This window comes from Diuraphis noxia, unplaced genomic scaffold, assembly GCF_037042655.1.
Source record: "Diuraphis noxia isolate RWA-SAM2 unplaced genomic scaffold, SU_Dnox_SAM2 contig0001, whole genome shotgun sequence".
Taxonomy (NCBI): Eukaryota; Metazoa; Arthropoda; class Insecta; order Hemiptera; family Aphididae; genus Diuraphis; species Diuraphis noxia.
The window spans coordinates 85,560,351-85,577,843 of record NW_028301711.1 but is presented as its reverse complement, the minus strand read 5'-3'; the positions used below and the strand labels follow the sequence as shown (position 1 = coordinate 85,577,843).

Sequence of the window (17,493 nt, the reverse complement as noted above, 5' to 3'; positions counted from 1 at the left end):
TCTCCGTCTTACAAGTGCATAACATTGTAAATTATGATTAATAACGCGCAGCAGATCACGTTTAGTATCGTTAGTTTAAAAATTAGTGAATCGACCTATTTTGAAACTTGATTTTAAGAACATTATCTGCGTTAGTAAGTGGGTTTTTACGATAGGTAGTTCAATTTTGTAGCAAGTTATGCATATATAAAAAAGTAAAAATTAAAAATACTCATAACTCACTTAAAAATTAAGTTATTGTAAAAATCCTCTTTAGAAAACACAGATAATGTTTTTACCATCAAGTTTCATAATAGGTCAATTTACTCTAATTTTTAAACTAACGGAATAAATGTGATCTGCTAAGCGTAAATTTGGTATGTTACGCATTTGTAAGACGGAAACAACAAATATGTGTGTAGCGTCCTTTTAAGAGGCAAGATTAGTAAAACTTGAAATATTGTTGACCATAAAAAGAGTTATCATAATTTCTAATTTTTGAACATTTTTTACTGTACCTACCTTTTTTTCTTTATTCTGACACCTATACCTATGGTAATTTTAGGTCATATTAAGTGCCTAATACTATCCAGTATTTCTTGGTACAGACCCAAGTAGAAATCATATATTTATTTAACAATAAATAAATTTTTGAGCTATAGCCCTTAGTAGATACTTGATAGGCCACTTAATATGAAACACTGTGATACACTCATTATTTATCACACATATATGTTTCAATGTTGGATTACTTTGTTTTAATACTAAAAAAAAAATAATCGTAAACATAATTTATTTTGCACCTACTACCTAACAAAGGAATTGTTTACCTAAATTATTATGATCTACATTTTAACAATTAATAATTAGAAATACCTTTATACCTTTTCATTCCTAATGATTTATATTTTTTTTTTTATATTTACTCGATATTTATTTCCTACCTAGTAAAAAAAATATAAATATACAGATAATGCTTATATTTTACTGTGTTTGATATTATTTTACAATTTTATACGAATTATATTTTAAAGATAGAAAAAATAAATAAAAAAAGTTACAAAATAGGAAGTATAAGTGCCGTCGTTGCCATATGGTAACAGCTAATATCTTGAAAACTATGAGTTGAAAAAAAATTATTTTTTTACCAATAAAAGTATATTCTTAGAAGTTCTCAAGAATAATTTATTGAAAGTTAAAAAAAAATTAGGTTGCTAATGGATTAAGTAATATATAATTTATTAAATAAGTTTTTAAAAAGTTAACTATTTAAAGAACTAAATTTAACTAGGAATGTAGACCATCGAGTAAAACTCTGTAAATTTGTCACAAGTTAACAATATTGGTGTTAAGCAGTAACAATTTTTAAAGGATCATATTATTAAAGACAGTTTCAATGAAACGATAAGAAAAGTTATATTATTCAATAATCATTTATCAAATTACACAGAACAATCAACAAGAGAATAAAGGTAGTTTTAAATCATAATATTTGTTACATATATATTTTAAATTTAAACAACAAGTATAACATAGTTAACAAATTACTATCCTTAATATTACAACACTGTTTTAATTTCGCTTAATTCTAAAATAAATACACAATTTTTTCCCACCATGAATATTAACATATAAGATCTTTAAGATACTTTAAAAAGGAACTCGCTAGTTATACCAACTCAAATTTGCTATAAATACATCTATTAGAAACCTCCAGTAAAATAAATTTTAATTAGGTAAACAAATTATTAGTAACTAATGGGTAGTTACCAAATATTTTAGATTTATCTTACTAAAAAAAAGCATTAACAAAAAAAGGAATACAATAGACCTTATAGACTCATAGACCAACCCTGCCAATATTAGGCCTCTAGAACTGAAATACAGTGCAAATACCCCACTCTGTAGTTGAATATATACTTTCATAAAATTTAATTATTTTATACTTCCACTAGTGCCCTCCATCATGGATCTCATTTGAATTCATAGGGCTGGTCCATGAGTAAAAGGTCTATGCTAATAGTAGATCATTATACATAAATATCAAGATAATCTAATAAAGCATTTAAGCATTAAATTATATACAATATAACAGTTCTCTCAAACATAATAGTATATTTAATTAAACCAACATTTCATAAATACCTTAATTCATTCACTCAGCCTTATTATAATTAAAATAATATATTATATGGATATTTATATATAGCTATTTGTATACTATTAATTTTTTTGTTTTTTATAATTTCATACAAAAATATATTTAATATTTATAACACATACATAAACTTCTCACCCAAAACAGTAAGTGATACACATTATATACTACTCAAATAATATTATTTTTGAATATTGAATAAATTACTAAATAAAATCATAATAACTAACAATAAATAGTAATAAAAAGGTAGGTAATCTAAAAAAAAAAACTCACAATTGTCTTATTAACATAGTATAACATATGACATGCCAATTTTCTTTAGGATTCTAAGAAATAAGGTTAATGACATTTAGATAAATTAGGTAGGTAACTCAAATGTTGTATTAACAAAAGTGTTATTTGTTTTTGGTTAAAAATACAATAAATCATCCTGAAAACATATTAAGTTTCTCAGTATGGTAAAAAGGTAGTATAATGGAGGTTTAACATGGAACAACATCAATAACAAAATTTACTTAATAGTTTTATAATAGAAAGAAAAACAACAAAATAATAATATTAAAACATAATTAAATAAATTTTACTAAAAAAAAAACATTCTAAAAGGAAAAATTGGACGGTTGTAAAATTTGCAATCATAAACAACAATATAAAAACACATTTTGGAAATTTTTTATCTGACCAAGCTTCTTAAATAATTTATTTTATTTTTAAGCAACCAAAAATAAGTTAAAAAAATTATATTTTTATAATTTGAAATATTTGAATATTTAATTACCACACATGTGTTATTGCCATAAACACACATGTGTTTTGACAATTTTATAATTTATGGCTTGAAATAAGTAATTAAAACAATACATACAGATAAGTACAATTCCCAAAAATGAATTATGTTATTAAAAGGGCATATTTTTGCTATCACAATATTTAAAAACATCACAAAAGATAGACAAGATAAAAATTACAAAGTGGACTATACATAGTTAAAAGTATAATACGTATAACGTAAATTCAAAAAACATTTTACAATTGTATAGATCTGAAAATATAAATATTTGAGCTGAAATAAGTTGTTTTAACATTGCTCTATAAATTTAGATAACAGTGTACAAGAATAATGATTTATACAGTTCAAATTAAAAAGGGTTTCAAATAACTTTAATTTAGATGATCTGACATTATATAAGTCAGTTAACGATGAAAGTCTGTGAATTATTAATTTGTACAATATTTTCTAAAACTTAAAAAACAATTTTAGGAATAGTGGCAAACAATATCTATGAAATAAAATTCTTGGATAGTAAAATTTTTAATTATTTTAAATATGAATGATACAATTTGAATACATGAATTGATGGATTTAATGATTAAATCTATTTGAAACCAACCAAACAAAATTTATAAATTATTGTAAGAAATTAATAATTTGAATTCTTAAAAATGTATTATTTATTTTAAAGATAAATATAATTTATTAGATTGGTATTTTAGTATAATAAAATAGGTTTAAAAGCTTTGATATTAGTTTATTGTCTGCCAACTGTTATTTTCTAAATAATTTAACAAGTCATTTTATGTACTGAACATATAACATATATCATTTACTTGTAGTATCTATATAATTATACTTTATTTACTAGACTAGATATTATCAATTTGAGTAGCTAAAGTCTGAGTATTAATAGGAGAAGGATTAGAGAACATGTTGATAGGTTGATCTGCAAGAGACATAGTTGGTTCTTTATTGATAACATCCTTATATTCATCAACAGATTCATTGACTTCGGTAGCTATTACTTCATCATCACCTAGAATTTTTAAAGCTACGACTAGATCTTGTAAGATTTCAGTTTCACGAAGCTCAATCAATTGATAACGATGATTAAATACTGACAGATGAGCAAACACACAATTTAAATGTGTATGCAAATTTAAAAGTACTAACTCACGAAAGTGACTATGATAAAGATGAGCTAAAACATGAAACAACAATCTTAAAATTTTTTTTACTACAATCTCAAAGCCGACAGGAAATTCATTAGCTGTAAAAATAAACATAATTAATGCATAAATAAATAAATAAATCTAATGTATAATTAATAACTGTTAAAAATATATTATGTACCATATTTAGTTGGAAAAATTGTCTCATCATTAATAGTTTTTTGAACAAATGTCATAACATAATCAATGTATAATGGTGCAGCAACGCGAGATTTTTTTCCTTTTTCGTCAAACCACAAATAGGTTCTATACAACAAAATTTTAAAATGCAATAAATAAATAGTAATAATAAAACATAACTTTAGCTGAAAAGCATTACATGTAATTTTTTTTTGTAATCAATAATATTTTTATTTAAATATTATACTACATAATTGATATTTAATATATCAATAAAAATGTATTAACACTATTAATTGAATAACAAATAATTTTTCAATTTATAACTTATGAAATACCTATAACTTGGTCCAACCATATCAGGACATCCTGAAATTGTACAGAATTCTGACACAGTTCCATAAATCAAGTTGGTGTTGTCAAAAATTGAAATTGCTAGGATAAATAAAAATAGAAATGAAAATAAGAAACAGATATTGACAAAAAAATATATTTACTTACTATGAGAAGCGAGCCACTCATTAAAATCTATTCCATTTGGCATTTCAACTAATATCCTAAGATCAATGTCTGGTAACTTTTTTTCTAATACAGCTTCTTCCAAATACAATTTGTTATCATCACTACATAATGATTCCTTGTCTTTTGCCTTTCGACCTTTCCTATAAACAAACAAATATATATTTTAATAGGAATTGAATTTATCTATTTAGACTAATTTATAATTAAAATTGACAGTTGAACTGAAATGTTTAAATATTTGTTAGAATTTATTATTATTTATTTATTTTTAACACTGATAAACATACCTAAATTTTGTATTTAGTCATATCATCAACACTATCTAGACCAAAGGTTCCTAAACTTTTCAGTATACGACCCATTTTGGAAAATGTTTACATTTTGGCAACCCACTAAATATAAATGAGCTTTTTTTATTTCATTGAAGATCACTATCTTGGTAATAACTTTGAGCTTATCAGTGTCATGGTGACATATATCAGGTATAATTGTAATTGTAACATATGATTATCAATGATACAATTAAAAAAAAAATGTACAATCTAGTGCTATGGACTAGTGTCCCGCATTGCATACTTCACAATCAACTAGGTACCAGCCAAACAAAGTTAGGGTAGGGTGCGACCAACTTTGTAATTGTAGGAGAGAAAGCATTTCGTGGAAATCATTAACATTAGGGACATACTAAATCATGTGAGCAGACAACTATAAAAATGTTCTCATTAAGGGTGCACAAGACGTAGGGTTATGCATCATTACAAAAGTTCCAAGAACCAAATGTTCACATGTAATATAATAATATATATTTTTAATGTTAACAATAATATAAATCATCAAGGCCTGCAGCTACACGGGATGCACATTTGGCTTTCAAGTGGGCGAGTAACATTTCCCGTCAGTCTAGATAATTATACCATATCCGTGAGAACAGCGACAAGAGCAAGTAGACTATGGGGAGTAGAGGGTAGCACTATATAAGGGACCCCGAAACGGCCTGTATTCAGACGCGACTTGACCAGACTAGCCAGAGCACCTTCACGCCAGTCTGTTCTCTAATTAATAATTAATTAAATTGGACTTAGAAAAATTCCCATAAAATAATATTCTGAACTTAGAAAATATTCGAGTCAAACCGAATTTATTCTAGTAATTCAGAATACTTAAGAGTGCTTAATATTTATAATAGAATTTTCAAAATTTCACAATGCACAAAAAAATAACGACGCTATGACACAGATAAAGTTCTTATCTATGCGTTGTGGAATTTTGGTAATTCTACTATAAATACAAAGGGAGTAAAGTTGTCCCGCGCTAAACAGATTTTGCTATGTTACACGTTTGTAAGACGGAGACAACACATGCGGGTGTGGCGTCCTCTTAACTTGTTAAATAAATTCAGCTTTCATGTTTATAAATAAATATATATTTTGTGAAAATAAATAATTAAATAATCTAACTAAGAAGAATTCCACGTTGTTTTTCCAACATCATCCTTGACTACTGATACCTGTAGGCGACGTGATCACTACACTAGTTACATAGAAAATATAAGATTATATTAAAATTACATAATATTTGAATTTATACTCATGTTTATACATTAGATATCTTTTTTTTTTTAGATGACTTGTTCGAATGCTTAAGAACATGCTACACCCACATATGATATCTCTGTTTTACAAGTTTAACAAATTTTACGCTCGCTTTAAGATCACGTTTAGCTCCGTTAGTTTAACATTTAGAGTGAATTGACTTCTTATAACATTTAAAGGTAAGATATAGGCATTGTAAAGGGCTTTTTATTAATTTTAAATAAAACAAGCTATAAGTATATTATTAAAATATAATAAGAAGCCTATGATACTGCTTAAAAATCTTACCTTAAAATTATAAAAGAGGTCAATTAACTATAAATTATTTTAAACTGATGAAACTTAATGTGATCTGCTGAGCGAAAAATTTTCTATGTTTTGCACTTGTAACACTGAGAAAACAATTATGCTTGGTGTAATGGGTTTAAACTTTGGAACCTACATAAAAAGTGTCTTGGTTCATAAGTCATAATAAATACTTAGTAAAAGATTGGCTATTAAACTTAAATTGTATTATCAATAAGCACATTTTTATTAAAATTATAATTGTTTAGGTATAATGAAATTCTTGATTTAACAATAAACACATTAACAGATGTGAAAAATAAATATGAATCAATGCATATTATATAACATGTAACTAATATATATATTAAATATTTTTAAAAACTCAATTAAATAATAATACCTATACCAATATAATTAATGATAAATCTAGATAAAGCCGATATAAAGAGATAAAAGCTATTATAAATATATATGTATAATATACTATAATATATTAAAATATTTCTGTAAGACTGTATGTGTACCATTGACTGAAAACAATGGACATAAACATTATTTCCTAGTCAATATCGTATACTGTCTAATTTGATGGGAAATATTGTTACTGACTTATTTTATAGAAATATTAAATCAATTTATTTATATAATCAGTAATTACAAAAATGTACTTTCCAACTTTAATCAGTCAATGGTTTTAAATTAGGTCAATAATATATTTGAAAATAGATATACAATATACATAAGACTCATAAGAGAATAAGAAAAACAAACAGTATGCAACTCTCCTTGTAAGCATAGCTTGTATTGTGAGAGCAGAGTTCAGTTTATAAGTTAAAATACTATTTATTATATCAAAAGCATGACACAAAGAATATAATGGAAGTAAAATAATAAATAAACATAAAATAAAAATAATTTAAACAAATATAAATATTAGTTCAAATATTGTCAAAGTCTAGATTATGCAAAAAAGATTTTAATTCCTTAATAGTTTTGAAATTAAATAAATTAATGTTCAACTTTTTACATAAATTTGCTCCTACAAATTACAATTAATGTACCTTATGAACCAAAAATAAACCTATTAGGTAAAACATATCAATATATCATACATCTGTCATCTATATAGTAGGTGTAAAATATAAATCACGATAACTTATGTTATAATAATTAATTAAATTATAATATTTGTATTTACATACACCTAGCATATTGTGTAACATGTATCTAAATAGTATCTACCTATAGGATTTACTTACATTCAAATTGCTTGCACAGTACATCAAATTGTGAAAATACATTATTTAATTTATGTAATATTTATCTAATATAATTTAATTTCTGACCTAATTTCAATATTTCGCTATACATAATTATTAACATTGTCTATAAGAAAGGAGTAAACCATTGTTGGGAATTAGGTAAAAAAAAGTGTAGGAATTACATGGAAGTCCTGGAAATTACAAAAAAGTTCTTGGAATTACGTGGAATTTTTTAGAAGTCATGGGTGGTGCATATAAATCTTAAATTTAAAAAAAGCCTTCATGTTATTTGATAAGACCTGCTAAAGCATAAAATAAGATAGTATGGACTAAATTAAACAAAATTAAAAGAGACATCGGCCGGAAAACTCACCCGGTCCTTAACCGACTTCGCATAGGACACACCAGAATCACCCATGGTTTCCTTATGGCAAAAGAGGATCTCCCTATTTGTCAAACCTGTGGTACTGCATTAACAGTAAAACATACAATAGCCGACTGTCTAATCTACAACCAAGAACGCGCCGAACATAAAATATCATTCAACCTCGACTCCACACTCGGACCTATTCATGATAAAAACCTAGATATAATTAATTTTTTAAGAAAAACAAAATTGTTCAATCTTATATAAAAAAAAAAAAATGTTTTATCCAAATTAATAACTTTCTATTGTATCAATATGTATTATATTATATAATTACTGTATAAATAAGTGTAACTAATGGCCTTTGTTGTCGATGTAAATATGCTCAATAAAAAAAAAAAGATAGTATGGAGCTTAGATCATATTATACTATTGATGGAGCCACAGGGTATTATACAAATATAAAAAAAAATGATGCTAATAACAGCGACAAGTCACCGAAATTAGTTGTTTGATGTAAATTACATTTTAAAAATGGTAATTACTAATTATATTGCACAAGTTACTAAATTATAATGCTTGTTTTTTTTCTCGGAATTTATAATCTAACTGAAAATAATAACACTGATTCCAAAAAAAAACAGAAGATTCTGATCACCATGATCCTTTTGAAGAGGCTGAACAATGTTTGAACATAAAATTACCTTAAGAACTAATAAAAAAATTTTCATTTTCAATGGATTCAACAATAAATATATACTTTCCTAATTGGAAGAAACTAACATGTTAGATAATGAAACATTTGCAACAGAATTACTTCCAGATCTTATTGAAAAAACCTAATACCCTGAGTACTATGGGATATTTAAAAATAATATTGATAAATTCAACATGTTGGATTAAGATAACTAATTTTTTGTGTATTTAGTTTTTATAGTGATCAGTTGAAACGAGATAAATCTGCTAACATATTTACAAAAAAAAAAGTTGATACCAAAATCATAACAAATAAGTAGTGCATCAACTTTAGTTATTGAATCAGAACCTACAGGAGAGTGTGTTGAACCAAATTCTAAAAGGCTATGCATAGAAAGGGTAAATATTGATTTGAACGAAAAAAAGTAATTTGTCGTTAAAAAAAAATCAAGAATTGGATTCTAATTAATGTATTAAATATGTATAATAATGAAGGTATTGAGGTTTCCATACAATTACGTAGATGGCTACATTAGAAATAATATACAAAATAATACAATAGAAAATACACAAAGTATAATAAATAACAACTTTAAAGCAAAGGTCTATTGCTTTTTATGTAATCTACCATTGTATATACATAAGTAGCACTAGGACATCTAAAGAAAAGGTGGGTGTATTCTAATTATTATAAACACATAAAAACTCATAAATCAAAACAGAGAAAATAAATTGAAAGATTTCAAAAAATTGGGACTGAAGAAAGGGACGTTAGATAATTTTGTTGAATCGAATAATTGTATGATTAATTAAGACAAAGATGAGACTTTTTCCAGCAGAAAAGCAATTAGAAGACAATAATCAGGATTGTTATAACTACAGGGTTATTATTGAGCTCTCGATAGGCGGAGAGTTTCAACAAGTTAAGCATACGACTGTGCAACACCAAGCCACATCAAATAAAATTATGAATGATAATAACTAGGGAACGGATTTTATTGTAAATACATATTTTTATTGGAATGAGATATTTTAAATCTGATAAAAAAATGTATATAATTTAGATCATTCTAATTAAAATAAACTCAAATTTATTTTACATATTTTGGTATAAATACGTATTTTTACATATTTGGTAAATAAGTACATATTTTAGTGATTTTTAATTTTCGATGACTTTAAACATTATCTGCTTCGTCTAAATTAATAAGATCAGTAATTTTTGACGACCACCAAATATTATCGTACTCAGCATATATCTACATCCAAGCACCAACAAAATAGAGATCGTAAAAAAAATGTCAACAAAATTTCTTGAATTCAGCCATCTACGTCTTTCAATAATTTGTCAGCTTTTAATACTGATTTGTATCATAATATGTTAATTCGCACGAAAATTCCTATTTTCAAACTAAAATATCGAGAATTCACAGATTTTTAGAGAAATATACCAGACAACAAATTCCAGATGAAAGTACCATCCGAAAGAATTATATTAATATAATTTATGAGGAAACATTAAAATCAATTCGAGAGTTTATTCAAGATGGATTCAATATGGGTTTCAATTGATGAATCAACAGATGCAGAGGGCAAGTATATTAGTAATGTAATCATCGGCAGGTTGATCAATTAATAGCGACCATTAAAAAAATATTCTTAAAAGCGTCAAGTAGTATTTCAAAATTTAAAGAAATGTATCCTGATCTTAATTTACCTTCTGAACCTATTATAACAAAATGGGGTACGTGGCTTGAAGCCATCCAACAGTATTGCGATCATTTTAACAAAATAAAAAATGTTATTTTAAATTTCTATACTGAATCGTCCGCAGCTATTAAAAAAGAAAATTCACTGATGCAATATATCAATTTAAAAAACAATTTGACATACATTTCTGCAAACTTTTGTTTTTTGATTCAGTTATACAATTGGAAACTAAAAACATGTCTTTGTTAGAAAGTATTAGCATTGTAGAAAAATCTGCAGATAAATTAGAAAACACTCAAGGGCACATGGAAGAAATATTCAAACACAAAATTGCCGATATCATTGAAAAAAACACTGGATTTCAAACTATTAAAATCATAAAAAAAATTTTAATAGGTAAAAATCAACAAGGATCTCTGAACATTGTATTCACTCTTTCTGATATAGTGAACATGAATTACACCCCTATCACATCTGTTGACGTAGAACGGCGTATGACGTAGAATTTGTTTGTATTTATGGTTTAAATTGCACGGAAATGTCCTGTAACTTATATTATAATTTCTTTTTGTTTTGTAATTGCTAGCAACAGTAATAAAAGTATCTCAAATTATTTTCTAAACAATGAAATGTTAAATTATATAATATAGTATAATCACCTACCCATATTATCATTATGAAACAGACTAATTTTATGAAAAGTTTTTAAAAATTACCGATTTTTATGTTTTTTTATAGCAATATATATAACTACAAATAATTAGGTACACCAGGACTTTTTAGTAAATTTTAAATTTTTAAATGAAAGCATTTACAAAAAATTCAAATATTAACAAAAAATTATTCAAATGCTTACTTACAAAGCTAAACTGCTATCTTAATGTTATGCAGAATAATTTATTCTTATAATATTAAAAGGTCGCTAAAGTCACGTATGTTATTTCTGTCTTACAAATGTACGAAATAGCAAAACCTATTGACAACTCTTCCCTCTATATTTATAGTTAACTACCAAAATTACAAAAAGAAGAACTTTATCTGTGTCATAGTATTTCTATTATTTGGATAACATAAATATAATTAAAGTTTTCAGTTTGTGAACATTAATTTTTTCTGTTTAATTTTTCATTTAATTATCAAAAATTATTGGTTAGTGCAGTGGTTCTCAACCGGTGTGCCGCGGCACAATACTGTACCGAGAGATCGACTAGGTGTGCCGCGACAAGTTTCTGATATTTGTAATTAAGCTGGTAAAAATATTGAAAACAGTAATTTATTTCATTACATTTGTGTTGAGTGTGCCGCGAAAACTTGTGATGTATAATTATGTGCCGTGAACCAAAAAAGCTTGAGAACCTCTGGGTTAGTGTTATCAAAAAATAAAAATAGTATAATAATGTAATATTTTGTGATTATAATTTTTTTACATGTTGTGAAATTTCCGAGGAAATTTTGGTAGTATTTAGCATTTTAGTATTTTGGAAATTCTCATGGACACCTCACTTTTTATATTATTCATGTACCTACCTCAGAGGGTAAAATGTCAAATTAATAAAAATATAAAAAAAGAGAAATAGAAAATAAAATTGCTCAAATATATGAGTGAACATAACAGGTCAGTCAAATTACTAGTTTCATTAAATATCATTGAAAATATTACTGTACAAACAGTATTACTCAATTTTTTTGGTTTTGTAAATTACTGCTATAGCAATACCTGTGAATAATAATACTATATAATTTAACTAATACCACTATTTACTAGAGCTACAAAGGCTTGTTTTTGTTATTTTAACGCGATATCAAGTTTGAAGTTATGATTATCTTAAATTATACAAAATAAGGTATTTACAATTTTAAAACGTACATAACTAACCTTAAAATTAAAATATAAAAAACCAAGTGGATCCTAGATAAAAGTCTTACATTTACTTCCTTCTAATAATATTTACTTTAATATCAAAAGTAACAGATTTAAATGAATTATTCTGAACATAACAATAATTGCTATGTTACTCATTAGTAAGACAACATTATTACTTTCTATTATATATATGTATGTATACATTTTTTAAAAATTAAATTATATAGTTATATAGAAACAAGTCGCAACAACTTATAACAATGTATATACTATTATTATAGGTAAATAACATTAAATCCACAGAATTTATATGAAATACTCAAATACTGCTAATTGAGTAGTCAGTTATTACTGAAATTTGGTAAAGTTAATTTTTATCACATAAATTATTAATAATTATAATATGATCTATCATCAAAATATTACAAAAGTAAAAACTGTCGAAAATGACCATGAATCATATTTATGAATAATTGATTAATTATTTATTTAGAAAATGTTAAATGGTGGATACCTACTTAAATAATAAATATTCAAAACAAATATTAAATTAGCTTTTAAATAAAAACGACATATAAAAATATTTTCTTAAGATTTGAGATAATTTGGTTATAAGTAATAATTTTAATAAAAATAAAATCGGTAAATCATGAAACTAATGCATCTGTATGCTGTGGTTGATTAAAAAACAAATATAACCAGGGAAAACTATATTACTGGTCTTCCAATTTGTTTTGTTCTGGGTTTATTTAGTGAATAAATTCAAAAGAACATGTTGCTTTCAGTTTAGTAATGACTAAACAAAATAACTTAAATTTTGTACTAAATAAAAATAGAATAGAATATTAAATTTTAAAAAATGCCGTCATTTTTATCTAATAATAAATCAATTTTATTTTTAACCATGGAATACTGAAACATTAATATAATCAAATATATTTTTCTTTCCAGCAATAAACGGGAATGCCTCTAATTATCATTTGTATGAACAGCCGACTTTTAAACACGGTACACTAGGAAAGGTCCTGATATCCTATCAGTATAGACTGCCTTTGCCTGTATGTACTTTTTAGATGTTAATGATTTTAATTTTTATTGGATTCAAGTAGCCAAGTAGGAATTAATATACACATAGTTTCTTATTAAAATTGATCATAGTAACAGGTAATTTCCTAATAAATAATTATTGTACAGTACTCAAAAAACTAATATTGCAAACATGCTCTTGACCATTAAAAATAAACTTTTCTTAATGGACCTTGTAAAAGCATTCATTGACATAACTATTAATCAATTGATTTTTCTTAAGGTTAGAAAATGTCAAGAAAAAAAAATGTTTCTAAAAATACTACTAATAGTTACAAACTAAATATTTAACTTCTAAAAATGGCTGTTAAAATTCATAGTAATACACTGTTTGTTCATAGATGTCAAAGGTTCATATATATTATTATGATTCTAACTATATAGAGTTAAACTAAGTAATATAAATTATGAGGGAACAACAATATTAATAGCAACCATATAGGTAAAAGTTATCGTATTGTGATTAAAAAAATAATTATCTTTGTACCTACCAATAATTTATAAATATTTTTGGCTAAATTTGTACTTTAAAAACGTAATATTTTCTATTGGTTTTATTACATTATTTACATTTAAGGGAGTTAGGAGTATGTAATAACCCATGTATTAACCTAACCTAAATAATATTCTTACTTTTAATTTTGATAACTAAGTAGTATAATATTAATATTTAATGATATATAAATATCTCTTAACTACTACAGGTAGGTATTACTTTATGGGGTCAGCTTATCTAAGAATCAGACATTCAATATTGCCTTGAATTTTATCTGACAAACTCAACAATGAATATATTCTAAAAGTTTAAATTAACAGGAAATTGTAGCCAAGCAATTGATAATAAAAACAAAGTGAACAGTTGATTTGTAACGAAAACAAATATTATATAATATTTTAGATTACATTAATTTTGTGGTTATAGAATTTAAAGGTTTTATAGTATGACATAATAATTTATTAAATCATTAGATATTATGTTTTAATTTTATAGCATTATAGGAAAATATCAGATCTTATTTAACAATATAAGAAAATGTTAAAATTTTTAGAAGTTTAATATTCAGTATTTCAAATTAAAAATAGATTTTACTTAACAGTATAATCAGGTGTAACCTAGTAATCATTAATACTTAAATTTTTAGGTGAACATAAATATTTCATTATTCATCCTTATAATTCAACCAATTACTTATTAAACAATGGAATGATTAATATATAATTATTTAGTTTTTAATTTTATCAAGTAACTTTCATTTAAACTAATGAAAAGTTAAATCTGCTTTAAAACATTTTATTAATATAACACTTATATCTTTGACTCGATACATTATTACATCTTTCGAATTACAATTACATCATCCAAATTTTGGATTCAAGTTGTCTTTTCTGTACTTAGGATATCACACTAAATTGACTAAGGACAAAAACACAAAGTTTTTACATCTAATCTTTTTTAAAAACTAGAAACTTATTACTGAATATGTCAAGTTTAAAATATTTAATTAGAGAATTGTATGTGATACATGCATTACATTATACACATATAAATATATGTATTATTTAAATACATTAATATATTCTATGAAAAAAAATATAACTAACTAATCGTATCAGACATTATAATATGATTCAGATATTAAATAATCGTAATCCAGATTAAACAGATTATATTTTTTGTTTTAATCTAGATTTTAGATAGGTAATCTAAATATGGATTTATCCTAATCTGGTGTACAGCACCCAACTAGGTTCACACAATCAAACGATAGTGCAATAGATTTTTTTATAACAGAAGTGCTGCGATTAAGCGGTAAATCCAGTGCTGCCTAATGGGTTAGAGACCACACGAGCACCCACGGAGGTAATAATTTTATGAACAACTGACCGACTGACTTACCCCATAAACCAGTCCACGGTGTCGCGGAGATACTCTGGTAACTTGTCCAGTTTGTCGGATTGTCTAGGCGTCCACCATTCGAATATTAACAGGCACGGAATGCCGCACTAACACCACCGTGGTGTGTTATAGATCGGAGATCCGGAGGCGGTCGTCAGGTGTCCATGTCCGACTTTGAACAATGAACACGGGCACAAGTCTTGGTGGTTTTGATGTGGCGTATTATTATTGTAACGACGACGACGACGATGACAGCGGCTGTGGCGGCAGCAGCGGCGACGGCGATCGTATGGTAGACGACCAAAATATGCACATCGCAATCAATTCAATCGGTGCTGAAACGATGACGGAACAATCCGACATTTACGAGCGAAAAGAAAAATATACACAGACATTCGTTTCGTTGAGTATGACGATATTGAAATATTATTATTGCAGCTGTCGATGTTTCTTTTTTACTGTTGTTGTTGTCGCGGTCGTAAGTTTTGACTAGGAAAAAAAATAACAAGCTGGAGGGAACGACGTAAAAACTCCTTATCACTACGTTGCTCTACGTGATAAGCATTTAGCACACACCGTCGTACTACAATAATATTGTTACCACACTATAATGGACTACGGCCTGTGGCAACTGACTAATTAGTATTGGCTACAGCTGCTGCAAACCAGGCACATACGTGCGATGTTGGCATGTTGCTGATCGTAATAAAATTGATAATAATAATAATAAATACGGTGATTACTGATTAGTAATTTAAATAGTTGGAAGTACGCAAGTCTACGCTGTATTGTCATGTGACGTGCGGTATTATTGTATTAATGCTATTAAATATTATTTTTATAATAAATTAATATTGTTATTATTATACAATACTCGTAGTTCGTACAGTGTACACCCAAGCGTCCCAAGCTATAGCTATATCTAATAATCATGGACTAAGATAATGATAATGCATATTAATATACATTGTAGTTTGTACTACACCTATGACATTGTGATACTCGGTGACACACTGACACTTGTTTTATGTTTTCCGTTGTTGCGGATCAGGTGTAAATGTCATCGGTGGCGAGGCATAAGGGGGGGGGGACGCCTAACCGGCAGCAGTGGTGGGAATTTTCGTTCCTTTTGTGGAATTGTTCCAATCGGTACAGTTACAAGTTACAACAAAGTACCGATTCCAAAATATTCGTTACATCTATACAATCGGTAAATTTTTTATTTAGTTACTGTAATTCAGATAGGTACAGTTCGGTATTTAAGTATTAAGTGTACTCGTTCCTGTAACAAAATTGATGATTATTGATTAGGAACGCAGAATGAATAGTGAATACGCTTCGTACGTAGTACGTGTACGTCCATGCAACACTATTCTAAAATGAAAAACAATGTATAGACGTATAGTGTATAATATAATTAAACATTATGATTGTTGTGGTAGCACTGTTTTTTGTATTGACTGGTCTCTTTCTAGCAGTATTGTACTGGCTGTTGTTTTTTGTAAAAGTTATACATGTTAAAGTTAATATATGTTTTTGACTATTGTAAATATATTCTAAAATAAAAATAATAGGTGTTATAATACAATACATGAAATGTCGGTGGATTGTTATTGTTTCTAAATTAACTGATCTTCTAAGTACACAACATGGCTCAGTCGAATAATTAATTGATGTATTAGGATCGGTCGGTTTAATAAATCGGTAATGAGTTTAATAAGCCTGATCACCTCAGATTGGAAGGTAACCTAGAAGAGAACTTCAGACGTTTTAGACAGGAAGTGGATATTTACTTTACAGCAACGGAGACTGATGTGAAGGATGAAAAAATTAAAATCGCCAGAGTATTGAATTTAGTTGGTCTTGAAGCACTCAGGTTGTATAATACTTTTAAATTAAAACCGAAAACAGCTGAAGATGTCTTAAAGGCTTTCGAGGAATA

The 17,493-nt window shown here is 26.5% G+C and overlaps 1 protein-coding gene across 1 annotated transcript; it reads right to left on the bottom strand.

Moving 5' to 3' along the window:
- Positions 1-1,376: 1,376 nt before the first annotated feature.
- Mob2 (MOB kinase activator 2) lies at positions 1,377-16,189 on the bottom strand. Its single transcript, XM_089216892.1, has 5 exons — positions 15,552-16,189; positions 4,769-4,929; positions 4,606-4,702; positions 4,269-4,393; positions 1,377-4,185 (listed from the first exon to the last, which is right to left on the bottom strand). The coding sequence occupies exons 1-5, from the start codon at positions 15,554-15,556 to the stop codon at positions 3,785-3,787; spliced, it is 789 nt and encodes a 262-aa protein (XP_089073018.1). The 5' UTR covers positions 15,557-16,189; the 3' UTR covers positions 1,377-3,784.
- Positions 16,190-17,493: the final 1,304 nt, after the last annotated feature.

What these genes read in the sequence shown, in the direction of transcription:
- Mob2 (XM_089216892.1), bottom strand. An exon ending in TGAGTGGCTCGCTTCTCATA is followed by an intron (nt 4,703 to 4,768) that starts GTAAGTAAATAT and finishes TATTTATCCTAG; the next exon opens with CAATTTCAATTTTTGACAAC. An exon ending in ATGGTTGGACCAAGTTATAG is followed by an intron (nt 4,394 to 4,605) that starts GTATTTCATAAG and finishes TTTGTTGTATAG; the next exon opens with AACCTATTTGTGGTTTGACG.